General features: G+C 38.2%; 1 protein-coding gene across 1 annotated transcript; it reads right to left on the bottom strand.

The window, feature by feature from the left end:
- Positions 1 to 863: 863 nt before the first annotated feature.
- Positions 864 to 27,085, bottom strand: LOC104614912 (bromodomain testis-specific protein-like). The gene is made up of 17 exons (XM_010292188.1): positions 26,894 to 27,085; positions 24,559 to 24,696; positions 23,700 to 23,829; positions 21,413 to 21,585; positions 19,878 to 20,246; positions 18,733 to 18,861; positions 18,348 to 18,530; positions 15,845 to 16,032; positions 15,478 to 15,770; positions 15,284 to 15,394; positions 13,623 to 13,754; positions 10,432 to 10,544; positions 9,020 to 9,161; positions 5,213 to 5,286; positions 3,706 to 3,854; positions 1,688 to 1,847; positions 864 to 932 (listed from the first exon to the last, which is right to left on the bottom strand). Exons 1-17 carry the CDS (start codon positions 27,083 to 27,085, stop codon positions 864 to 866), a joined length of 2,745 nt encoding a protein of 914 aa, XP_010290490.1.
- Between the last annotated feature and the right edge of the window lie 585 nt (positions 27,086 to 27,670).

The raw sequence follows: 27,670 nt of genomic DNA, 5'->3' as shown, positions 1-27,670 counted from the left end.
AGATAGCTATATGTAATCAACAAGAATGTAGGGTTTTTACACTCTAGTTTCTACTTCAGACAAGTATCCCAACATTAATAGAACCTTGCATTAATCAGAAAGCCTTTCAAACTGGAGCCAGAAGTGGGATGTTTTAGATAATTTCTTTCTGTGAAAAACCAGAACCGTCTGGCAAACATGCTTGCACCCTTATCCAAATGTTATGTTAACATAAAACACATTAAACAGAAGACCAACACATCTGGCCTTAAAAGATGTGCAAGTATACAGGATTTGCTGCTGAAATTACAGGGTTCCAGGAAATGCTTCTTTACGATTACAAATGATGTTACACATCCTTTAGAAATTATCACTATTATAGAGGTCTTTTTTCTCAGTTCCGATTCTGTGCAAGTGTGTCATAGTAAAGTGATTGTTTTAATAGCAGTTGCATAATTGACAAGACCTTGGTTTAAAGTAGTTTCTATGGGTGCTTATTTAGTATGCTATGACTTAATACAGTCAAACACAGGAATTTGGCTATGGTCAGTATAACAGATTCCCAAGTGCTTCTGAAAAAAAATTGATTAAAAAAAAGAGAAAAAATGAAGAAGTTGATGTTTTATCATATATATGCACAACAAATAAAACTGTAATCAAAAGAATAAGTACATTCCACTGTGTAGCAGACTACATATATTGTAAAAAAGCAGCAAAAAGATCTTGTGATGCTTCAAGTGTCGATGAACAAGCTTTTAAAATTAAGCATTTTAGAGGAGCTTACATGCTCTTTAAAGTAGTCTTAACATTTAAGCTTGTAACTAGTACATTTTCAAAGTTGTACAGTTTGTAGTAGTGTTGAAATTAAGTTCTATATACAGATTTCACTCGAGATACTCTTCAAAAGATGCCATAATATCACTCTGCAGATTCATATCAATGGTACAAGCCATCTGCAAGAAAGCAAATTAGTGTATTTTCAGAGCAGTCAGACATTAATTAACACTATGCAGGTCAAATGTTTAATAAAGATTTAAGATAAAACTAAAAAGCTTCTTCCCCAAAAGTGTGTGCTTCATCTGTTATTACAAAGTTTGTAATAACAAAGCAAAGTTTGTAACAACGAAGCATGTTGTTGAAGTCCTCTTTGTAAAGAGCTGAACAGGATGAAAGCTTCAGTAGACCATATCTGAATCTAGCATGGTCTCACACTGCAGTTCTTACATTTCATGGTACAATATTACGAATTATTTTTAAAATGTGTAATTTAAAAAAATAATAGCAATTAAAAGACATTTGTTACCTACACTAATAAGACCAGTAAGTTAGTTTTTAAAAGGCTCAGTTTTGATATTTCAGACCAGAACAGTATGACTAACACTTTTGTTGACATGGCATACATTAAAGAGGATAGACCACTTGCAAGACTTGAGGTTTGAAGTTGTTCAAAGGGCAGGCACTCCTATTTAAAATCTTATTTTACCATGCCATTATTCTAAGCTTATGGGACCAAGCAGATAGTTTTTCATATTTCACCACTTGAAGACCTACTTTGAGTTTCCTATTTAATTTTCTGGACTAGCTCTTCAGGTAGCATAGCTCTATTGTTTTCAATCATTCAGGCCTTTTAAAATAAGGACCTGAGCTAATATTTTTCATTCTCTACTAAAGGTGAAACAAAATGAGCTGGCAAGAGTCAGCAACTTACTGCTTCTCTCCTCCTGCGTTCTTGTTCCATTTTTCTAGCCAAGTTACGGTCTTGAACAAGAGTATGTTGTTGAGCTTCAGGCAGTTTTTTGCTCTTTTGCTCTTTTTGGGGCTCGCAGTCTGTCATTGCCATGGCATCCAGTGCTGTGCCTTTATGGCCCCTTTCAAGAAAGCAGAAGAGATTGGCACAGGATAAAAGTTGTTTCTTCTTTTTCTTCATAACAAGCCTTTGCAACCTAACTTAAATCAGGGCATGCTCTCAAATGATTGTTTCTGTTTCACATGTTGATCCATAGCAATATCCCTTCACAAGAGGTACATGCATGCAGTTGTTGGGCAGGAGTAGGATAAGGTTTCCTGTGTTCCATTTTCATTCTATATGCGCACAGGAGCTATATACATGCTACACAAAGCTTACATGTACTTTCTTTGTCAGGCACACACACTTAAAGCTTCTGTAACTTTCTTGGACTGTGAATTTTTGCTTCTACCTTCTTCCTCTTGAAGTAGTTAAATTTGAGTTAGATTTTGCTAACTTTAGGCAAGCATCTGTAATGTCTTATTCCATAGAGCTACATACCCAGTTTCTTCCTCGTGGAAACCTGTAGTAGCTGAAGGTGCCTCGACTGTTTACTGTATGTTCCAAACATGAAGTGTACTCTTAAGTCTCTCAAATGCTCTGTTTGTTAAAATAATACACTCCAAACAAGTGACCTACTTTAATTCAGCGAGCAATGGGCAGGAGCAGAAGAATTTAGGAACCGCCTCAGACTTATTTTTCACAGAGCCAAAAAGGCAAGAAAAAAATAAATCAAGACTACTGAACAGGGAAATATTACAGAAAGCAGAGTTTCAAAAAGGTAGCAAACAGCAATCTAAGATATTATTGCAATGCACTAATTAGTAGGCAGTCAATTATTCCACTCAGCATAATAATAGACCTCAGACTAGGATACATATGTGGGCACTCATTAAAACAGTGGCTGCAAACAACTAGGGAAGAATACTACAGCAATAGCTTATTGAATATCATTCTCTACAGCAATGCAAAGAATTCTGCTGTCTGAAGTGGTGCACACGGGCATTCCTTTAGGTATGTTAACACCAGGTTCTCGAAGACTAGATTATCCTGCTTCCCCTTAGCATAGCAGTAAGATGGGGATTTTCCTGGCTACAGATACAGGAAAGTAAGATACTGAGGACAGGTGTGAATTCTGGTTATGACGAGAGGAATTGAGTGCTCCAGGGGACCAAAAAAAAAACCAAACCAACCTGAGAAATTTAATTCACTGCTGAAGTGATACTGAATTGCAAGGGAAAAAGCCACTTTGTGCATTTTGGGTGTGCAGTTGTGCTTAGAGTAGTACAGCTCCCTCCCCTTCATCTGACACATGGCAATTACCTAATCCAAACCACTGGTTCATGAATAACTAAGCCACCTGGTACCAAACTTTTGGAGGGTAGGCAACGCATACTTAAAGTCTTTATTAATTCAAAAGTACCTGATTGTCCATTCTCTTTGACTGATCAAGTAGTAACCAGGTATATGGCAGATTCCACAAGGATTCTAACCAATCGTTACTGAATTGCAGACCTGCATTGGTAAATTTATTTTCTTATAGGATATCCTGAGCACAAATGTGGAGCATCATGCCAGTGCTCCAGTACAGTTACCATCAATAGCCAGATATGTTTCTTCAACTGTAACAGCACCCATTCCAACCATATTTATTATACAACTTTAAATAATAGTATTATCAGTTTGTAAAGCTGACTTTCATTCTTCAATACTTTAGTATCCTTACCCATGATGGGAGGCATGTATCGCATCAATTAAGCAGCCTGAGGCTGAAATATTTTTCGTTAGAAACAGGAAGACCACAAAATTATTTAACTATCCAGATTGCAGGCCCTGCATGTAAAAGAAGCATACAAACAAAAATAGAATAACGTTTGGTTACAGACCTCTCTTTTTCTTGAGGAAGGTTTTGCACTTCCCTCTCAGCTTGCATCAGAGGCCTTTTTAACTCCTGCACTTGCCCACTCCTCTTCTTTAATGCTGCTTTCTTGAACTGTTTGAAGCTCTCAGCAGATGTTTTTATCGGAGCTGGAAGCATCATCGTTTTGCATAAGCTTACCCAGGAATCTATATTCTTAAATCCTGCATCCTGAAGTTATTAGAAAAAGGAAAACATGGAAGAGACAAAAATACTTTACAACTACTAATCATCTGTTATCTGCTTAGTTCTTACATTAACACAAGGTTGTTTGACTGGACTGTAGATATTTGGGAATATCTATAACAAAACATCCTTACTTTGGCAGAATATTAGTGCAAATATATGTCTTCTCATCAACTTTGAGATTGTTTCGCACGATGCTAAAAATCATTAGCATTTATAGCTATTTTTACACAATTCTTTATGTCTGCTTCTCTATCTTTTAATTCCAGAAAACATAAATTCACAAGACTGAGCTCATGCAAGGTCCATTGGTAATAGTTTAATATGGAGAACATCCATCTCATTCCTATACTTGATCCTTATATAACAATAGTTTTGTATTAAGTTTGTGGGTTTTGTTTGTTTTAAATGCCTGTGTTTTCTCCCCATCACATCCCCTCAGTGACATATTCTTCACAGCATAAAACAGCATAAAATCAGTATTGTTAAATACTGCTTCTAGTAGAAGGTCATGTATTTATGAAGGAAATACATATTTTCAGCATTAGATTCAATAAGTTAGTTAATAGCTTTCTGAAAGCTAAGACCCTAAAGAAGGATCCTAGGAATATTTTAATTCAACAGTCTATATACAAACTTTTTAGGTCCAGAGGCCAACATGATCAATTTTTAGACTAGTTGTTTTGTTTTCATGTTTTCAAATGGCCAATTACCACAGAAAAATTTAAATAACAGGTAAGAAAATTCCTCTGTTCCTCCGTTTAAGATAATCTATTGTATACTAGGAAATATTTTGCTTAATTTTGTTAATTTTAACTAATTGTGTTAATTTTGCTTAATTTTTGTAAAAACCTTCGTATTATTTCCCAATTATAACAACATTATCAAAAATGTATTGTCCTGTTTCAGAACAGGTTTTTCCAATAGTACCCAAAGCTATATTCCATGCTACTTTTATTTTTGTTACTGGATCATCAAGGGAAAGCACACTAATAGCTTGAATATTAGAATTATATCAAGGAACACTAACAGTTTAAATATTAAAACTAGATGAGATAAGCCATATATTTAATAACAATAAGGATAGGTTATTCTTAACTTAAGCTTATATTATTTACTTTCCGAAATTATGAGGGCCCATAGATAATTTTTGTTTGTTTGTTTTTGGCACTAGAAATGATATAAAACTCTACAGATTATAACAATGCCCAAGACCTATCAGACTCTAAGTATTTGAATCATAAGAGACCAGATTTTCAGAGAAGATCCCAGGACAGGAAATTATTGATCCTAGTAAGTACACTCAAGCTCTTCTCCTCAAATAGGACTTGAGCAACACTTACCTTTATTGGAAGAATTTTGGATTTTGGCTCTAGCATGTTTTTACCATTAGTTTTATAATTAGGTGTACAGTGACCTGATGGAAGAATAAAAAAAGGTTTTTCACTCATGTTAGTTTTATGGACCATGTTTCCTCAAATTTAAGTGACGAAAATTCACTCATTCTAGAAACTGACTTAAGAATTCACACTGCAGTTTTTTCTTTTCATTATTATTTGGTTCATAATGACAGAAATGCTCCCAGACATCTCCTAATCCGAAATTGAACTTCAGTTTCAGGTAGGGAAAGGAATGGTTAAATTCAACTACAGATGAGAAGTTAACTCCTGGTTAATTCTAGGAGAGGTCCCAGCAGAATGCCCAAAAGGTTTGGTCAGAAAGTCTCAACACAGCATCTTGCCAGTTGCTCACCTCCTGTCCCCTCCCCACTCAGCCCTCTTCCATTTTGATTCCAGTATTATTTAAGAGTACCTCATTCATCATGTAAACTCGTTTAATTCATTTTGCCTCAAGCGCTACAGCCTATTTGACTTAAAAAAAAACAAAAACAAAAAAAGCAAACAGGTCAGCCAGTAAGGGCTAGTCATCCCATTTCCAGTAGCATATGGGATGTGTGAGTATTCCATGCTGTTACCTCTTTATTACTTGAGAGACTAAAAACCCCAACTTACACAGGCAAAGTGGAAGTGCTATTTTGACAATACTAACTTCAAATTAATAGTTCCGATATGCTGTGTTACTGTAGAAGATCCATACTATTTTGTGTGAAAAACAGTTTCCCCAAATGTTTTAAGACTTCAAAAATCTTTTAAAATACAGGAACAGGTACAATTTCCTACATTATAGTAAGCCTGAAAATAGACTGCTGTAATACTAGGGACCAGCCAGAATACCACATGGTTAACAAAAGCCATATATTGTAGGGTAAGGTTTTTTTTAATCTTATGTATAGCTTATGTTACATTCCCTTTCTAAAGGGCTTCTGGGATGAAAATCTAGGCTCTGAAAAAGCCACTATTTTAGAATGAGATATAAACAACACAGATACTTTATGTCACTCAGCAATGGTCCTCTACTGCGGTTTGTGATGTTTCAGTATTGAAGTAAATTAAGTAAAATAAGAAACTGAAGATAAGTTGTGAGGGTTGTGTTGCTTGGGTTTGTTTTTTTTTTATGCAACAGATGAAGTTTCTGGGTGTTGGAATATAGAATGCTGAAGGCAAAGCATCAAACCTTCAGCCAGTTTATCATAAAAGGGATCTTCAGAAAGACCTCACAGCCTTCAAAAGACAAGAACAGTGCCTGGCCATTACCCTATGCCCCCACGCATTGCCTCTGTGATGGTATAATGGCAAATGAGCAGGAGAATTTTTAACTGTACAGTAGAACAAAATAGGGTGAAAGACCTCTGAAGTCTCTCAAGTCCTATTGAAGAGGATTCCAAATCCTGATACCTCCATTCTTGTGGATTCCAGGTCCAGTTAAGCAAAGTCTACCTAGATCAAATTCTGTTGTCAGAGACTTGTTCTCCTGAGTATATTGTGTATTAAGTAACTAGAGAATTAAGATGTCCCTCTAAATACAAGTGGCATCTTTCTTCCATCAATCATTTATCCTCATACAGGCAGCTTGAATCTTCACAGAAGAAACTTGACAGTCTTGAGCACTGAATACTTCAAAATAAAGCACGAGCTTCACATAACAATGGGGCCAGACATTTTTGGGTAAAGATCAATTTGATCAACCTGTTATACCTGCCAAGAAGATCTACCTCAAGCAAACTTAAGATGAATTTACATTTATAATCATGTCTGTCTTAAACCTGTAGATATAACACAGGAGTATGAGGCTGCATCAAAAGTATTTGCAGCCATGGGCCTCAAAAGACAATTTTAGAGCTACTTAACAGCAATGCCAGATTTCACAGAACCTCTCATTGGGAGACACTGCTTTTTAATCTGAAGGGAAGCTTGTGGTTACCAGTTTATGTTCAGCTTCTTAACATGCCACTACTAAATTCAGCAATACACCAAGCCTATACCCATATCGGAGGTGTCACAAGTCTAAAAATCAAGAACTCTTGTTTCAGAGATGCAGGTAACCTCACAGAAATGCCCAAGACAGTGGGATTCTCTACAAAATTCAACAAGTTGCTTTAAGCATCCAGTTCTAAAATGAGTTTCCCTGACTTGATCTAAGTAGACAAATAATACTGGGCAGTCCCCATGCTTTCTATCAATAGATTGCAGGCCCTACAACAGTTCCAGATTACCAAAGTTGTTGTTGTTGTTTTTTAAAAAAAAAAAAAAAAGCCAAAATGCTGTATTTTCCTTCACCTCCTTCCCATTTTCTACAGGAGTTAATACTGGAAAGGCTAAGATAACACGGAGCACAGCTGGGACATGTATCATCACAGGAACAGTCCAACAGCACTGTATTATGGAAGGGGACAGGTAATTACACTCATGTAACAGTGTTAAAAGCTCTGCTATACAACATAAAGTTGGTTCAATTGTACTCAAAGGCAGAGTCTCATTACTGGGTAATTCCTGTATTAAACACAGGAGGTCCTCTACAACTGTCCACACAACTGTCCCTTGAAAAAGGGGAAAAGATAGAAACAGTACAAGTTAAGTGAGAATTGGGAATAGAAAGTTAAGAGGAGTAAAGACTAAGCAGTAAACAATTAAGTATGGAAGGGAGCAAGCTTCCCCAGTAGTTTTGGCTATGTTTTCTACAAATATTAAAACAGTGAGCTTGATTTATTTCTGCTTGTTTTCCCAGGCCTTTAGCATATTAAGATAATGCCACGATCTTGAGAGTTACAGTCATGCAGTATACAGGACAGGAATGGAAGTTTTAGGCAGCCTCAAAAACCCATGTACCAGCTCCAACTGCTACAAGCCTAAACAAAGGGGGCCAGTATGTATATGGATAGGTGTGTTAAGACCATGAAAATACTGAATAGAACGTCTTGGAGAATTAAATCTCCCTTGTTAGAGTTGCTTTTATACAACTCAAATACCCAGCATTAGTATTTGGCAACAATTAAAGAGTTCATGAGTGAGAAGGCTATACCATTTAACCAAGTTTTTAGAAGCTTGTTCCCTCCCTTGTTCAAGCCTATACAGGTAGTCTAGAGAGGAGACAGTAAGGGAGGAACCAAAACAGTCATGTCTGGTAACAAGGGGCTCTCGGCATGAATGTTCGGTGTCCAGCTCAGAATTCACTAGTTTGAAATATGTATGAAGTCTGATGCTTCTCTATATGGAATGCAGCTTTCAGGGAACCTGTGTTCTTGTAATAATTTCAAGTTTGTTCCATGGCAAAAGTCTGTTTGGCATTGCTTTACTGCCAGATCCTTGTAACCAAGAGCCAAAGATGGTAACTCAGAATACACACAAAGTTTTCCCCAGGAAAAGAGCTCCGTGAAGCTTCAGCAGGGGACAGCTTAAAGGCCAGTGAAGTTTGACAGATTGAAGGATCGATTCTCTCAAGACTTCCTGGAAGACTGGGTGACTTATCCCTAGTACTAAACTCAGAAAGCTAAAGTCTTAAATCAAAAAGTCATTTTCTTTATATATTTTAAACACAGAACAAGAGCCAAGCATCCATTTAACTTTTTTTTAAAGAAAAATAAGCAGCAAATCAAAAAGAAAAAGAACAAGGGAAAACTGCACCCCCCCATTATTCTGCAAACTGATTAATGTACAAGTGTTCAGCATTTTATTTCTTTAAACCAGGTTCATATACATTTTTAACTTTGCACCCCTGATATCAGTTACAGCTTTTATTATGACAATACATACTTTGTTCTTGACTTATGGATATTGAATCAGCAGTTCTCTCACTGGCCTTGTTTTGAAGTTTATTTGATTTGTCTAGATGCAATTTTTTCTCAGCTTGTTTACCCCAGTTGGTACCATCAACCTGGGAAGTTGCGTTGGATACCTAGAAGAGAAGTTAGACTTCAAAATATGTTCTGAAGTGCTAAACATGTGGATTCTTATTACACAGCAGCAGGATTAAATACTTAGAACTTAGAGCAATAGATTGTTGCAGCTCTAGCTTCTGTAAACACCAGGGAAGAATTAGATTTCGTTCATATCATGGTAGACAAAGCAAGTTCCTACATTAACACTTTGGATTTGGAACATGAACTGCTCTGAGATCCTGAGTGATGGAATGGGTAGAGTATGAGAAACTGATACGAGCTCTTTAACTCTTAACATGGTACAACGTAATAGAAGTTGGCTTTTACTTTTCTCTGTGCAAGACTGTGTAGTAATCCCCTTGAACTGTGGAATGTGTTGCACAAACCTGAGGCTTATAATATATGCTACTTATTATCTTCAGTATATATTATACTCTTAACATATACTACTTGCTGCCTTTGGATAGTGGATGCAAGGAAAGGGCAAGTTGCTTTTCTTCCTTTCTTGCAGGACATATTCTTATGCTCACAGACTCAAGGTAGTTTCTATCCATTTCAGGAAATAAAAGGTATTAAAACCTGGATACAGCAGCTATGTTTAACTATCTGTCTCAACATGGTTTCAAATATATTAAGATTGAAGAGATCATGGTGCTGCAGTTGCATCAATAACTTCCTTTAACACAGAAGCCCTTCTAACCAGGATACTCTCCAAGAACATGTTAAGACAGAAGTTAAGAGTGACTAAATATTCCACATCATCTATGACCCTGAAAGCCCCAGTTTCCATAACTTTAGGAACAGGAAGAAAAAGCAACACGCTTTTCCAGGGTAAACTCTTCAGATAGTCTTCAGAGTATTACTGAGCTTATGAGATTGATATTTGTAGAAAACAGGAACATACAGTATAAGCTGCCCATTTCTTTTGTGAAACTGTAGGTAGGGTGGGCTTTTAATCTGTAAGTGTGCAAGGGTTACTGAAGTTTATTTCATTTCAGTAGTACAGCTTAAAAGTGTTCATAGTATGTTATAAACTTGATATATATTGATCAGCCAAACTCTTTCCTTTTGTGTTGCAGCCAACAGGCAATGAATTAATGCCCTCTTAAAGGATAAGAATCATTTTCTTAGTGGGGTTTTAGATAACTTTTGTCATAAACCTTAAGTAGCCTTCACTGCATCAAATTCAAGCCTGGAATATTATATTAGATCTTATTTAAAGGAGTAAGAACATGCTTTAAAAGAAGTTATTTAAAATGAATGCATTGGAGAGAAGCATGTATTCACCTCTGGAAGAGCATGTGTGCACTGGGTGACAGAAGACTGATTTGTCCTTGGAGTACTCTGAGGAGTTTGCTGGTCTGGAGCATCATGCAGAGCAGATACAGCTTTGATTATACCTGAGGAAGAAGTAGTGTATGATTTCCCCTAACCTGCAAAGTGCAGTCCTACATCTCAAAATTAGGTCACTGTTTATAACTGTGGATTAACTGGATATGAAGATATGTATCCTAGATGCATGATTTGAGACAGTTACTTTTAATTAGTTTTTAATAGGTTTCTCAGTTAATCAGCTACCAGCTCAAGCTGTCTTTTACCAAAAACTCAGAAGTGTCTGAAGTTAGGCTTTTTGAAGTGAGCGAGGGAAAAGAATAGCTCCTTGGATCAAGTTTCTAAGCAACTTAATATTAGATATGTCTAGACAACAGTAATAAATTCAGAGGGCCTATGGCACCAAGTGTTAAATTCAGCTAATAGGGATTTCAGACATGAACTTGAGTGGTGGTGATGGGTTTAAGCATCTAATTCCTGTCTTAAGGTGTTCAGCACTTCCTGTAACCCTAGGTTCATTAAGGTATAACTTTCCATCTCAGAGGGAGGCATGAACATGTCCCTGTGTTTTAATACTATTCTGCCCAACCACAAGTGCCCCAGTAATCTGAAACCCTAGCTAACCCTCAGTGCTGCCACGCTTTCATTTATATCGTGCTCTTTATAATTCATATCCTGCAAGAACTTTCTCTATTACCCACTTGATAACCTCCAAAACAAGCTTTCTGGGCAACAAACATTAGTCCTGCCATCCCTTCTTTTCTCACTAGTCAGATATAGCCATGATTCTTGCCATAAAGATGTTACCTGAGGGAGACTGGGCATTTTGTTCTGATGGTTTAAGTGATCTATTCTGTAAAGACCGAGGCCTCTGCAGTACATTAGGAAGTGGCTGCTGTAGTTCAGATGATCCACGACTTTGCAAGCTACTAGTAAGAGATGCAGGCTGTGCCTGCAGAACAGCATTGTAGGATGTCCTCTGTAAACACAGCGGTATTTTCTAGAATGAGATTGCAGTAGTTAATATAGCCAAATCTTTGTTTTTATAGACATTTGTTCCCCTTTCCCCACCACCATCCCATTTCGACTCTTTATAGGATTCAATAGTCCTTGATAATCTAGCATTTTCAAAGGGTTTAGATAACAAAACCCATGCAGTAAAGTGCAGTGCCTTGATTTGACAGATACACAAAACCCACGAGAACAAGATATAATCCAAGGATTTGAAGCATAACGTTTGTTTTTACTCAGAAAGTCAGTTAGGGACTATTATAACTGACCAAGCTGAAACTTAATTCTTGTATTGCGTTTTCTCAAGTTTATTGCTGTCATTCTGTCACTGCAGAGGCTGCACTTTTTAAACAGGATGTTGCATAATTCCTCCCCTCAGTCTTTGCTTGTGAAGACGCAGAAGGAATAGTCAAATAATAAAATTGCAGCCTAGTTTCCTGTATCCAGCTAAGCACTTTAAGTGAAAGCAAGTCTATTGTAAGAAGAATGAAGGCTGGGCTATGATCTTGCTTTGAAATCTGAGGTCTATCTCTGGTAGCTTCAAGGGAAATTGTGAAAGGCAGCTAACACTGACAAGAATTAACACCCACTGTATATACAGGAATAGAGCAATTTGATCTTAGAGGCATTAAAAAATTATTTCTAGATAAAGCTGCTGTTGCTCATAATACCACTATAGAAATATAAAGTATCCTGAAAATAACTAATATATCATACAATTTATTTTCAGGTATAGAAACGAGGTTATTCATAGATAAAGAAAAATATTTAAGTGGTCTTTGCACTGTTTGTTAGGTCAATTATGTACTCAAAGATCAAGTTGGAAAGGATTTTCCTTTTTTTGTAGAGTGGATGGGGTAGGGTGTGGTTTTTTTCTTTCCCTTCTCCTTTACCTAACACTGAATTACCACAAAAATTGTAAGAGGCAAAAGCCTCAGGAGTTCTCCCAGTATATCAGTTCTTATACATAAGCTACTTCTAACAAATAGCAGATTTTACACCTCCATGCAAATCAGTCCTACAGAACAATTAGCATTCAAGCCATATTCATTGTTTCCTGATAAACTTGTGTCATTTCCAGTACCATTGTATTGAACAGATAACTTTGTTTAGGGCAAAAATGTTATATCCATTCCAGTCGGTTTACCTTATGCTTTTCCATAGAAGTTGGACAGTTCCACCTGGCTCCAGTCTGTTTTGAGCAGGTTTCCGTAACTGTAAATACAACGAGGTGGGCAGAAAGAGGGGGATGGGGAAAAAAAAAGAATCAGTCTGTCATCCACATATGTTTCATTATTCACACATACAAGATGTGAGTTGCAGTTGTACCTACAGAGCCAAGCCTCACACTGAAAAGAATATTACCTTGAATGATTTGACTTCAGCTTGATGTGTTTAGAGAACTTCTCCCAGATATAAAAAAGACAACAAAGATTCATGCAGGATCAAGGTCCTTGCTGCCATCAATGACTTCACTGTATTTGCCTCCCCACACTGCAAAGGGTTGAGCATTTGTCTCTCCTTACACTGTTACCTCAGAGATATCTACACTGTAGACCTCCAGTTTGGCAGATCTATTCCGTCCTAGAAAACTGAAGAGTTCTGTACATGGAGAGAAACATCATTCTGATATCTGGATGCTGCAGCACTGTAGTGTCCCTTGAACAAACCTGAGACAGCTTAAGCATCAGGGTAGACTTTGTCTCTACAGTCAATTTTGTTGGCACTTTTGTCCCTCAGATTAGAACTAAGCCTTGCCCACAAGGTAAGGCACTCTTCATCTTCAGACCAGAAGATGAAAATAAAGTAAATCACACTTTCAAAAAGGAATCAAAACCATAAGAGTAAGCTATAACCTAATAGTGAAGTCTCCATGTTAGATACACAGACCTCTTGCTAGCTGATTTTGGTCCCTAAAGTTTTTCACTGGTAAGTTAAGTGGATGTTTGGGGTTGTTCCCTGCCCACCCTCCCAGCTCAGTATTAAGACACTCATTTAATAGCACTGGAACTGAGCTGCAGCATGGAACAAACCTACAAGGGTAACAAAAATTCTTGGTAAGCATGTGAAACAGTAGATGCTAATTGAGAAGGCAGATGTTTTGCCTACACAAACACAAAAGGAAGCTTTCTGACCCGATTCAGAGTCGCTGCTATCTGAGGAGCTAGAATCACTGCTAGTAGTGCTGCCAGAGTCCGAGGAGCTGCTGCTGTTGCTGCTGTCGCTCAGTCTGCCTGGTCCGATACTGGACTCAGCATTGTTTTCAACTGCAGAAAAAAAAAGCATTTATAACAACCTGCAGTCTTCATATACATGACTAGGATCAACCTTGTTAGATTTATTCTCCTGTGTAACAGCTCATTTTCTGCCATTTCCTTGTTCACTGTCTATTCAGCAGTGGATTTGAGACCTTTATAGAGGAGGGAGATTTATCAGCAGCAAGCTAGTTGAATGAATGAAATAGTCAAAGAAGAGCTGTAACCACACAACTTACAGTCCTAAAGTAGGTTAAAAGTGTGCTGTCTTGAGATGTAATTCAAGCCATTTTCCCTCATAAGTTTTCCTGTTGTTAAAGAGTCTGTTTCTGTGCTTGTTGCGCTGACAGTCTTACACACTGAGGTCTTTATCTATAGCCTACTCTCCTCTTTCCCAAGCCATATGTACTCTAGAATTGTCATCTTTTGCCACCTCCCCACCATATGACTATTTTGCATCTGCAGGGTTGATGTAACTCAGTTTATAGTGATTTTGCAGTCAAAAAGCTTTTTCAAAGTGTGTTGCTCTGATGGAAGCTTTGGAAATAAGAAGCTGCATGGATACCTGTTTCCCTGGACACAAGCCTGTTAAATGCCAGGTTAAGCTCTGCCTTTTAAACAAGCCAGATGCCGGTTGTAAAGATTCCCTGGCCTGCCTCCTCCCTCTCCCTGCACCATATCCTTTGCAATTTATTTCATCTGCTTCTTTAAGCATTTGTTTCTAGGATGTTTTCAAGCCATCATGCATACCAGGTAGGAAGACTGTTGCCTGAGCTAATGCCAGATGCAAGCCTGGGTCTTGCAGGGCTGATTCTATCATTTCAGCTAACTGGTTTTACATTGGAACTTATTCAATATCCAATAGAGGGCAATAATAGCACTCACTAGTTTAACAAGGAACAACTTGACTTATAACAGTAGCATCAGATCCATTGACCTGTTCTCAGTCCCTGCACAAGAACTACCAGTGAGTATAGATATGCTCAAGGATGTACTGAATTTCTGGCTTCAATATTGAAACACATTATTGCCTGAAAAACTGAATTGATGCTGCTAGGTCACTTCCTTAAGACTAAGGCAACACAGCATACCTGTCACTGGTGCAGAAGTTTTGCTAGCACAACAGCATTAGTGAGGCTGCAGTCTAACAAGTATGACTGGAGTTTGCTATTCCTGAGTCTAAGCCACAGAAGATGAATTGCAAACAAAGACAGACTTCAGGACACCCCCTCCCCCCCCGCCGTGTTTTCATATGTCAGCATAAGGGAGAAGGTGTTCGGTTTCCCTTAAACTCTGAAGTCATTATCTTCACTGTCGTAAAGGATGAGGTACAAAGGAGATGTTTAAGACCCAAACAGACCAAATTTGCTGCTGTGACTCCAGCTCATTCAACATAGGAAGAATCTTAAGATCAGCAATGGGAAGCTTAAGACTGTTCTGAGGAAAAAGTCCCCAGCTGCATAAGAATGCATAAGCCCTAGGGCAGAATCCCACTTTAAGCTAATTCTGTTGCAAATGAATGAAAGTAAGAGTCACATTACACTTGAAGTTCTCCTTTGGGTTTAGCTGACCATTGACATCCAGTAGTCTCTTCTCTAGTTCTTGTTTCCTCTCAGAATTAAGTTGTTCTTTTGACTTCATTGCTTTTTTAGCTGCATGTGAAACAAAACAAATCTAGTAGTTTGGGGTTTTTTGGTGTTGTTTTTTTCTTTTAAGCTTCATTTATGCTACATACCCCGCTGCTTTCTTGGTCTCTTCCTCAAACAGCTTGCCACATATCTCTCTAGTTCTCTGAGTGTTGAAGCCTTTAAAGTTTCAAAGTCTATTTCTATCTCATCAGGGTTAGAGTTCCTCAGTGAAGGTTCTCTTGACTGTATTATATGGACTACTTTCCCAAGCTTGTCTCCAGGAAGTTTATTTATGTCCAAACTCAACTGTCTTTTTTCATCATAATTCATAGGCTTGGCACCATCTTCATCTTCTGACTTATGTGCCAACAAGACCTGCTGCATGGTTTTCTTTGATTGACTGCAAGAAAAAAGCATACTACAGTAACAGCAGTTTAAAATAATTTGACACCCACACAAGTCCCCCACACTTACATGTTTAAAGACAGCTTTTTCTTAGATTTCTTCTTGTGTTTTAGATTTTTCTTCTTTTGAATCAGGCTTTTTATTTTGGATTTTTCCTTGTTCTTACTTTTCTCCCTTTTAGGCTTCCCTTTTTTCTTTTTCAGTCTAGGTAAGTATGCTCTGGTCAAAGCCCGCAACTGCTGGTGAACAGCTTTAAGCTATTACAAGAAAAAAAAAAAGCAGCTGATAATCTTAGGCAATGTAGGATGAACAATAAACTGGCCCTAAATATCACAGGAAGTGTGTAGCAGCTGAGCAGATATTAATAGGATGTTTGCTTTCCAAACAAGGTTTATTTTGCAAGCATCTTGCTATATTATAGATTAGTCAGACTATGTACGTAGAAGATAAGGCTACTTATTTTATGCAGACGTTTAACAGCATATGTCTTCTAGAATCCTGTGAAGAATAAACCCACAAAAGTCACTGTAGGAGTATTCAGCAGCTTCTCTTTAATTTCAAGCATGTGAGAAGCAATTAAGTACCTTATTAGGTTCAACCTCTACAGCATTACTGAATTAGGCTAGCAGGACTGGGCTTGTGCATCTTCAACCCGTAAACCCCAGATATTTTGTGATATAAAAGGGCTAGCTGGGACATATTAACAGCTTCAGAGAAAGACCTAGCACAAGTTTGTTTAAATGTCATGGGAATTAGAAGGAAGATGGACAGATAATGAGAATTAGAATTCAGACACACTGAAATACTTCACTGTTGCAAAGGCTGTCTTGTAGACTTTTGGTTGTCCTGATGACTATATTCATAAATGATGTATATGCTACTCTAACAAATACTGAAAACTAAACTGTCCCTCACTTGACTAACAGAACAAATGCGACTTTTCCCCACAGTTTATAGATGCAGCATATTAAAGGATTATGTTCAAGCAAAAGCAAGACCTGTTCCACTCTTAGCAAGTGAAGCAAAGCTATACTTCACATTAGCATTTACTTCATACTGAGCTTTCTGAAGTAGAGTTTAATGACTTGCTTTTGTGTGGTGGGTTGACACTGGCTGGATGCCAGGTGCCCACCAAAGCCACGCTTATCATTCCCTTCTCAGCTGGACAGGGGAGAGAAAAGATAAAAGCTTTGTAGGTTGAGATAAGGACAGGGAGACCATTCAGCAATTACCGTCACATGCAAATCAGACTTGACTTGGGGAAATTAGTTTAATTTATTACCAATCAAATCAGAGTAAGTTAATGAGAAATAAACCCAAATCTTAGAAAACACCTTCCTCCCAGGCTCAAATTTACTCCCAATTTTCTCTACGTCCTCCCCATCCAGTAGCACATGGGGATGGGGAATGGAGGTTGCAGTCAGTTCATCACACCTTGTCTCTGCCACTCCTTCCTCCTCAGGGGGAGGACTTCTCACACTCTTCCTCTGCTCCAGCATGGGGTCCCTCCCACAGGAGACAGTTCACCACAAACTTCTCCAACATGATTCTTTCCCACAGGCTGCAGTTCTTCACTAACTGCTCCAGCCTGGGTCCCCCACAGGGTCACAAGTCCTGCCAGCAAACCTGCTCCAGCATGAGCTCCTCTCTCCACAGGTCCTTGCTGTGGTCCTTGCTTGTTCCAGCGTGGGCTTCCCACAGGGTCACAGCCTCCTTCAGGCATTCCCCTGCTCTGGTGTGGAGTCCTCCACAGGCTGCAGGTGGAGATCTGCTCCACTGCGGACCTCCCCAGGCTGCAGGAAACAGCCTGCCTCACCATGGTCTTCACCATGGACTGCAGAGGAATCTCTGCTCTGGCACCTGGAGCACCTCCTGCCCCTCCTTCTGCACTGACCTTGGTGCCTGCAGAGCTGTTGCTCTCATTCTCAACTCCTCTCTGCAGCTGCAGTTGCTGTTGTGCAGCAACTTCTTCCCTTTCTTAAATATGTTATCCCAGAGGCACTACCACCATTGCTGATGGGCTTGGGCTTGGCCTTGGCCAGCAGTGTGTCCATCTCTGAGCCAGCTGGCACTGGCTCTGTCAGACACAGGGGAAGCTTCTAGCAGCTGCTCACAGAAGCCACCCCTGTAGCCACCCTGCTACCAAAACATTGCCACACAAACCCCATACAGTGTGGCACAAGAAACTGAGCAAAATAACAGAACTTTTCATCCATATGAAGGAAATGGCATTGTTAGAAAAATATGCCACTAAGCTACGTGTGGAGTATCTGGATGCTCTCATCACACCACAGCAACACAATTTTTTTTAGAAGTTTGAGTCATCTGAAGAAATGGTAGGCAAGAGTACTAGAGCAACAATTCACTGAAAACAGTCTGTATTTGCTGAGACAGTATTCGTTTAACAATTGGAGGTACTTCCAAATGGGAATAAATTTCTGTTTTAAGAAAAACAAAAGGCTATAGAATCTTTTAAATACTGATTCTTGGTGCTAAGCCTTAGACTGGACAACTGCAAATAGCACTATCAGAGAGATTATAACTGCCATGCACATTGAGTACTACTACTTACTTGCTCCTGAAGCTTTGCAAGGTGCACTGTTCTCTCCTGTTCAGAGTCTTCAGATGATTTTTCTTCTGAAGAATCATCATTACTGCTCTCACTGGAATAAACTTCTGTCATTTCTCTTGTAGGCAGAGGGACACTTGCAACACATTCATCAGGAATTTTGGCAAAGTGCATCTCAAAAACATCCTAAAGCGTTAGATTTGGGAATAGCAGAGAGGACATCACATTTTTCAAATTTCTAAAATTATTATGAAGTTGCTACTTGTTTGAGAACTACACAGCAACAGAGTAGTTGGTAACATTAATAGATGCTACATCAGGGCATGAGATGGCCACAAAGGAATCTTAGACTCCAACTCTTTCAAGTCTGACTTAAGTGATAACTCACCTGCAGTTTTCTTGCCATAACAACTATTTCATGATCTGGAGAATTATTTTTGTAGCAGCTCATGAACATTAATCTAACATCTGTAGCAAATTCTTGTATATCTCTGTATTCAAAATTATCCATTTTTCTCTGGAGGAAAAGAAAATTAATGAATGTTTAGCGCTTAAAAGTAGAGTGCATCACCGTGAACTGGCAGAAACAAAAATTTTGACATCCGGTATCAAGTTCAGCTTCTACCAAGACAGTAAATATTGTAAGAACCATTATGGAAAGACCTACTTCTCATTTCAGCATTGTCCCTTTAACAAAGAGAATTTCCTCTTTTAAACAGATTTGCTAACTGTAGTTGCCGTAAGGACTTTGTAGTACTAGTTTCAGGACTAGGTCAAGACAACAATGTTCAGGTGATTTTCTTTGGTCACATGCTCAGCACTTGGTTTTGATTCTAAGCATCATGTTTATACAAAGTCTATTCCACAATTGTTTGAGTCAAAGTGATATGCTAGAAACTGGCAAATAACCTTTATATTGTGCAAGCCAGTTTTCAAGAAATTCAATAGACTATTGAAACTCAACCCTCCCCACAAAAGTGGATCTTAACTTGGCTAAATACTTCAAACCCAGACAAATGTGCCCAGTGTTCACAATGCAGTGGCCACATATCTCCATCTAAAGGCATTTCTTTTCCCAGAAAATGTGAAGGGTGTAATGTAAATATCCAGTGTTGAAGTTCCAGGGCACTTCAAGGATAATGAGATTCAGAGAGAAGCAGAAGTTGACTTACAGAATTGCATTTTGTTTTATAGAGCATTAGCAACAGCACTGTATACAGACTGAAAGTTGCTTAACAGGCAGCCTGCTTGGAAGTGCTTCATGGAGATGGAAATTCCCTCACTACTATATTAGCTTGTTCAACAGATAAGTCCATTAGCCATTATACACATAATTACAATGAGACTTAAAAGACTTTCTTCAAGCTGTGGCTTAGTTTGTTGAGAGATAAGTATACGTGGTTTCTATGCCCATTATTTCCTTCAAAGGAGAAGCAGCTTCCATGACACCATTTCAGCTATTAAAATCCAGTCATTACACAAATTATTCAAGCAAGTGCATAAGTAGTCCAATTCCCTCCAAAACATACTTACTTTAATGGTTCTCAGGTCTGTAGGACATTTGGTGATCCCTTGGTTCTCACCAAATGAGAAAGATGCAACATCTGCAGGTTTTAAGAAAGGCCATGCATATGCTGCATGTTTCTTTGAAAACATTTCTTTAAGTATTTCATTACAATGTTTTAGTTGTTCTGACAACTGAATCTTTGTAAGAATTCCAGGTGACTGTTGAGAATCTGGTAAGTATCTTTTCAGAAGCTTATTTGGTATCATACATTCATTTTCACCTCTGCATGCTTCAACAACTTTTCTTTCATTAAATGTTGCAGAAGATTCACCACTTGCTGTGAATGTTGAAGTAGGAGTTGTAGTGTCAGCCTTCCTTTTCACACCTTTTTTTGTCTAGGGAATAGAAAATTTTACAGTCTAAAATACAGGTGTCCAGAACAGTGAGAGAATGGTCAGCTTTCAGACTGCACAAAAAGAAAATTTAAAAAGTGTCGGAACTTTTACAGCTATTGAAATCAGAGCAGAATGTGGTACTTCCACAAGTTCAGACTGAAAACCTATAAGGCATTACAAGATCAGCACACCAAGCTCAATCTTAGATGTAAAGGAAAGAACAGGGTGTACTGCAGATCAGGTTGTGGTCAGTTTTTAGCCATCTGAGAAGGCTCCCAGAAGCTACTAGGTTTGAAGTTACCACAAGATGACTGCCATGGGAAGGGGAAAAATTACTGCAATTCATTTTAAGCCTTGTTGAGGGCTTCATGTACAAGGTTTATCTCTATTTTTCTTTAACCCGAGTGGCATTTGGTTTGGAAACAATACAATGTGTGCTTTGTCATCAGTGTTCAGACTCTTCAGTAAGGTATAAATATACACTGTAGGAGAGCCTGGCACATGTGCCTATTCCTTATTGGAAGAGCAAAACCAAAACTAAGTCAATACAAGAGTGTTTATCTGACAAAAGTGTCAGATGTTCACATACAATTCAGATTGCAGTTAACAAGAATTTGCTTTTGTGAGCTACAACCTTCTTGCTACTAACCTTCCAGGCTACTTGCACAGTGTTTAAGCAAACGTGTTATTTTGGGGGAATCAAGCATTTGATTTACATTGAAAACATGAGAAGTTATTAAATAAAACTTAGAAAGAGCTTTATTTTAATACTAAAACCATTATTTACACCTCAAGGAAAGAACAATTTCTACATCAAGGTGAAGCCTGGAGAAGTATGGTAATACACTTCAAGAATGACCATCTTAAAGTTCACTTTGTTTCTTTAAGAATAATATTTTAAAGCCACATTTATAGGAAAATAGGAAAAGATGTTATAAGAAAATATGTAGCAAGCAGTCATACCAATTTCTGCTTCGTTTCTAGAATTAGTACTGGCCCAGTTATTTAGCAGAGATGTAAAAGATTTAATAGAGATCTCTTACTATCTTCTATCAGAATAGAAGTTTTGAAAAGATACTGCAATAAGCATGGCTCCTATGGTTTTGCTGTTCGAGTCTGAAGCAGCAATTTCAATACCTTTCTGTAAGTCATTTGAGGAAACTTACTTTTGTTATAGGGACCGCAGTTGGCATTAAAGCAGTCAGCTGAGCTGCAGACAAAGGAGCTAGTATAACCTGATGTAGCTCTTGAGTCATCACTGGAGGCTGTTCACTGCTTTCAGCTTGTTTCTGTGTTGTGCTTTGTTCATCTGAAGTCCCAGGATCTGGCTGCTGTGTTTCTGGTTATTTTAAAGCAGAAAGTTTTAAAGTTAGGTCTTAAGTGTTCGAGTTAATTTCTTTCACAATCAAATTGAACAGTTGTCAACCGATCACTCTACCACACCCAAACTATACAAATACATGCAAACAAGAGCATTGTTACATATAGCAACATTGATACTCTCCTCTACTCAGCAGAGTTAGTACCAAAGCTAGAATATTGTACCATTATGCATATTTGGCTTCTAGGAAGCTGTGGATTAACCTCAGAGGGAAGGTTAGAGAGATACCACACTAAAACCTGTACATTGTAAAAATGTTCTTGCGAAGAAGAGAAGGGAGTTATTTTCTACATAGACATAAAGCAGCAAACAGTGCATTAAACTACATCATGAAGGTTCAAGTTTCCTAAGCATAGTTAAGACTTTTATATATTGCTTAGCAGTATTACAGATATCCATCACTGATTTGATGACAGTTTAGACCAATGTTTTTCTGTGTTTTATTTGGCTGGTTAGATTACTAACATCTTCTCCAGCTCTGTGATTCTGTTTAGTTCGCATAGACATTCACACCTATTAGCTTATATAGCACAACGCTGAGCAACACCATGAAATTCTCTGAAATGGAAGGCAGTTACCTTTTTTTGAAAAAAGGGAAAAAAGCTGTGTGTATACATCTATTTCTAAAGCCAAAATCTGCAAAAGACAGAACAGAAATATTTCCTTGATCATAGCAGTGTGCTCTACTCTCCAATTCAAAAAGTAATGCTTGGAACATTTCAAAATTTGCAAAAGCTGCATGTTTGTGTGTGCAAAGGGAATACGGGGACTTCAACAGCATTAGTACCAGCAAGTTGGTGTTATGAAAGCATCTGAAGAAATTGTTGCAATCATTTGAGAACACATAAGCTAACTCCGCTTCCAACACATTTCTCAACAGAAATCTTTTCTGGGAGTCGCTTCTACCTGTTCAACCAATACATTCTGCCAAGGCAGTGAATTGAGATCTTATTCAAGTAAGCTAGTAAAAACAGGAAGCCAGCTCAGTATCTCCTCTTCCCCCTAACCCACTAAAAATTCTTGTGAAGTGACCAAGAAATCCACTACTTTTCCATATCCATCTACCAGACCACTGAAAGGTAGTCTTGCTCCTCAAATATATCTTGAGCAGAAAGCTACAGAGACCTATCAAACTGTAATACTATTTTGAAGAACCATTTATTTCAGATGCTGCTGGCAACAAGGACCACTGCACCACAAACAGCAGGAAGAGGAAGCAAATGAAGTAATCAAGAGACCATGAAGAGCTGTATAGTTGCACAGCTAAATAAGAATAGCATCTGTTAAGTGACCCAGTAGGAACTGGGCTAGTTAAGGTCACTGCTCCATGTCTGTCAAAAGGCAAATAATTAAGAGGTATCAGGGTGAAGAAGTGTTGCAGCTCTTTCAAAACATAGCAAACATTATTCCCCAACAACTGACAACAGTACCTCTGGGCCAATTTGGAAGACTACCTTGGAGGTCTCCAAATTAACCCATTGAGATGCACATGTGATTCTGTAGTCTTCTATCAATATAAGTATTTATTCTTTGGCATTGAGAGCGTAGATGTAGAAATGAGCACTTTGTACACGTGAAACAGGTTGTAAGAGCAATTAAAAAGACATAGGAAGTCAGTGATGAGTAGTAAGTTGCAGCTCATCACCTGGCCCCTTACAGTTAGGCTTCCCAATGTTGCTTCAAGCATTTACTGTGTAATTTCCTCATAAGCTTGAGATGTCTCAACTGACTCACCTTTTTTGTGGGCAAGAGCACTGCATTTCACCAGAAGTTTGCCTATGAAGCTGTGCTGTTACACTACTGATGAAATTGTTAATTCTGATTTTTCCCCCCCTCTTAAAACAAACTTCATTAGTAGACAATAGGAAATTTATCTATAAAAAAATATTATGGCTGCACTGAATCTGCTAAAGCCTTATAGCAATGTTGTTACTTACCTGGTATATTCTGGGAAGAGTGGAGAGCACCCCGGCTGCTCCAGGGCTGAGTTGTGACAAGTCACGGAGAATTCTCCATTTCCAGCTTTTGCTTGTTTAATATGTCAACAATTCAACATACAATACAGGCCTTACCTTCTGGCTTCTTTCCTTTTCTCTTTCCTTTGTTCAGAATCACTAGTCTTTCTTCTGGTGGCATTTGGGATATTTTCTGTATAAACACTTTTTCTAGTTCTTGGGCCATAAACACAATGTCATCACCTGGCTGCAAAATATAGTGAAGTAATATTCAGAGTAAAGAAGAGGCTGCAGTAATGGAGGGCTACCTTGTAAAATAAACAGTCTACAGAATCCTGCTTCAGCAGACTGAAACAAGCCAGGAGTACCAGAGAGGTGTGCAAGTCCTTGCCATCTCTGCCCCCTGTACCCACTTTAATACAAGTTGATTCATTATTGAAATACTCTTTCTCCCACTGTCCCACTGCAGTCCTACTTGCTTTATATTCACATATTTCCCACAGCAATGGGAAAAGGGAGCAGATCTGTAACTCCCTTATTCATTCCTATGTTCTGAAGAACACTGTTGAAGCTTAAAGACAATACAACACATCCAACAAACATCCAAGCACAGGGAGGTGCTCACACTTCAAGTTTAACCAAACTTGTTGAAGTGGAACATGGCTCAGGGTTGCTACCCTTAAACTTGTACAGCAGTTACACAGCGCTTGCTGTTCATGAGCTCTGCAACTAATGCACAGAGGTTTTGCAGGCAGAATCCTTCACTCAGTTGTTGTAACAGCAGGCTAGACTTTGTTGCTAGAATTGACTGAGGGCACATAAGCAAAGGCCCCCCACCTTTCAGAGAAAATAGTTTCAAAAACATCATGAAGACATTGACCAATTTAGTCCAGGCTCAAATAATCACTGCTTGTATTAGACTTGTTTGTATTGTTCAATAACACTGGTTACTGGTAAGAGGTTGTGTTTTGCATACCTTGTTATATATGTAGCAGTTCAAGAACATAGTTTTAAAGTCTTCAATGCATTCTGCAGCTTTTTTATAGTAATTGTGTTCCAGACGCTTTTTAATGGTGGTCAGGTCCATAGGTTTCTTTATAATACTGTAATAATCCTGTGGTTTTGAAAGAGTTAGTCACACAACAGATACCTTTCATATTAGGACATGAAGTTTCTTACACATTTGGTTTCAAAAGTTAAATTGCGGGAGAGGAGAATTGCATTATGTTGGAAGGAATATTTTATTTAAAGGAAAACTTTCCCCTATAGTCGTAGGTACCACAGAAGTAAGTGTTCAGGAACTCTTCACCTTGTATTTTCTCCTTACTCTTTCATATAACATCCACCATTCAAGGCCCCTAAGAATATTTATTTCAATAGGATTCAGACCTATACTGGTAGTAGCACTTATGAGAAGCGTATGTGCTTCTCATTTGTTATCTCAAAGCCATTTACCTGAAGTAGCACTCCAGTTTACAGAACGGGGGAAAAGCAGCTGAAGACAGCCTTTGACAAAGACTCTGTCACTGACAAAAAGAACCTGCCAAGTTTTCACAGTTGCTGATCAAATACTTCATCCCCTGGGTTATATTGGCTCTCCTCTCAGGGTTAGTCTAGTGAAGATGTGGCAATATGTCTGAAAGGCAGCTGGAATGTGAACTATTGTGATTGTTTTCATAACATGGCTAAAAGCTTGTGATTAAGAGCATAAGGCTAATTCCCTGCTGGTGCATCTAAGAAATCAGAACAGGGATATGTCCACTAAGTTCACATACACATTGTAATTGTATGAAGTTATTACTCTTCAAGTCTTCTAAAGCTGTCCTAACGGTCTATTTTAGTGAAATAACAAAGCTAAATACATCATAGTGCAGACTGTTGAATTTACCAAAACAAACCCAAGAAAACATTTAAATAATGCAGCTAATAATTAAGTATTGCCCCTTCTGCATCTTCTCACACCTGGAGGAAAGGCAAAGGAAGCAAATACCTTCATTGTCCTTGCCATGGAGCCAGTGGTTTGCTTGTTATTGTACAGCAGTGGAACTAACACATACTTTTAGAAGTCAAGTGGCTGCCTTAGAAATCCAGAGAGACAGAACTGCCCTGAGGCCAGCTGCAAATGTTGCCACAACTCTCATTGAATGACCCTTAATATTAACCTTAAGTGACAGTTCCTTCCAAGAAGGAAAAAGGGTAAGAAAAGACACAGAAAGATAGTCACTTTGACTGTGCTTTTGGACAATCTGACCAAATGAGTTTGTCATACGAAACAGCTGCAGATAAAGGCTTTTGTCTGCTCTAAACAGAACCAATGGTTTTGCAGAATTAGTCTTGGAAATTTGGGAGAATGAAATACCATTGCTTAAGCTGGGGGAGGGGGGAAAAAAAAGTCAAAGGAAATGTACCATGGTTTTATTTAACACCTCTCTACTTATCTACTAAAAGCAGTATCTTCTGGGTCATTTGAAATACCATTGTATGAATAACCAATGTTTTAATTTGACTGAAAAAGCTGGGGTGATCCAAAACTGGAGTCTAAAGATACCTGAATTAAGACAATTTGTCACAAGACATTATATTAATCCACTGTGTTGCACTTATTACACAAATGAAACCCACAAGGCAATACAGAACAAGAATTTAAGCATTAGATCTTCCATTTCCTAGAAGAATGTTCTACCACTGTGGTATGATGAAAACACCATACTCTTTCTTCCCTATTTTTGCAGAGACATTTAATTCCGCTAAAAACTTCAGAGCAAGATGCCAAAGTTAATTTGAAATTAAGTAATACTACAAGTGTAATAACTTCTGTGCAAACTGGATCCAGATTTGCCTATTCACTTTAGGGTCAGTCAGATCTGCATTTCCATCATAAAGTATTTGACATTGAAAGAGGCTGGCTACCTCCTATTACAAATAGAAAACTCAAAGGCAAAACAAAAAACACACATCTTACACAGTGTTAAGAAATATGGCTAAACCAGCAGCAAGGTAGGAAGAAGGCAAGTCAGAATACCAACATCCAGAAACTCCAAGAGGCCTGTCTAAGCATTCTTATTATACCTCAGAAATACTGATTTATTGCAGTCTCAGATCAGAAAGCAAATGAACAAAGATGCAGAATTTAGTATGAATCAGAGAGAAAACACAGCTTTCTTGCAGACTTGGATTAATGAGAGCAGTTCATATGCAAAAGTAGTCTTCAATGACCTGTTGCGTTAGAAAAAAATCTCTTAAACTAACATTAATTCACAAGTCCTGTAATACTTTACATACTAATACTCTAATTCCAAAATGGTTCTTACAGGAAGATTCAGTGCTGCTGCATCTACAGGCTGATGAAATGGCCAGGAAAAGTTGTGTCTCCACATGGCTTTCATGACCACCCTCTGTAAGTATTGAAGTTGGTTTGTTTGACAACCACTATTTTTGTTATTTATATATTCTGGTGGAGGAGGGTTAATAATAATAGAACGGTGTTGGCTTGGAACAGACATCTTTAGCAAGTTTGTATATCCACTTGTTCAAAGATCTTTATATGTGTAACCTGGGGGGGGAAAAAAAAAAAGAAAAATGAATAGTATTCCAGGAAGATATATAGATTTAATGCTGTTTACATGTTCACTTCTGTTTGTGGACTGTCAATACTGTAGTCACAGGCATACCCTTTAACCAGGACACATTTGTTTTATAGTGCATAATTGGATGTGCTGGACCACTATAACCTAAAGAACTGACCTCTGAACAACCATGTTTTAAAGGCTTAAAGAGGAGGCACATTGAGATCTGTAAGGTTTCACTAGAAATAAGCTACCTCACCAAGGTCCATCTATCAAAGTCTAGGAATACACTCCCCTCATCCGCCACTGATGGAGTCCTGTAGAAGAGGTTTAACCTAAGCAGCAGCTTTACAGCACACACTGCAACACTTCATGTAGCACACAGCAATAGCTAGGTATTCCCTTCCTCCTGCATCTCAGCCAAGTCACCACACAGAAGTCCTGCAACTGCCAATAAAAAGTTTTAGCATAAGTGTATTTTGAAACAGTGCTTTTTCAAGTGTGTATATATTCACAACAGTA

The sequence above is a fragment of the Phaethon lepturus genome, unplaced genomic scaffold (genome assembly GCF_000687285.1).
Source record: "Phaethon lepturus isolate BGI_N335 unplaced genomic scaffold, ASM68728v1 scaffold10918, whole genome shotgun sequence".
In the NCBI taxonomy this organism is placed as follows: domain Eukaryota; kingdom Metazoa; phylum Chordata; class Aves; order Phaethontiformes; family Phaethontidae; genus Phaethon; species Phaethon lepturus.
This window is presented reverse-complemented; position numbering and strand designations above follow the sequence as displayed.

Excerpts from the sequence above, each read along its gene's own strand:
- LOC104614912 (XM_010292188.1), bottom strand. The coding sequence starts at position 27,085 with ATGTCTGTTCCAAGCCAACACCGTTCTATTATTATTAACCCTCCTCCA. Across the intron at positions 18,531-18,732 it reads TTATGGCAAGAAAACTGCAG|GATGTTTTTGAGATGCACTT; the intron begins GTGAGTTATCAC and ends CTAACGCTTTAG. Across the intron at positions 5,287-9,019 it reads ATCCATAAGTCAAGAACAAA|GTCACTGTACACCTAATTAT; the intron begins GTATGTATTGTC and ends TTCTTCCATCAG.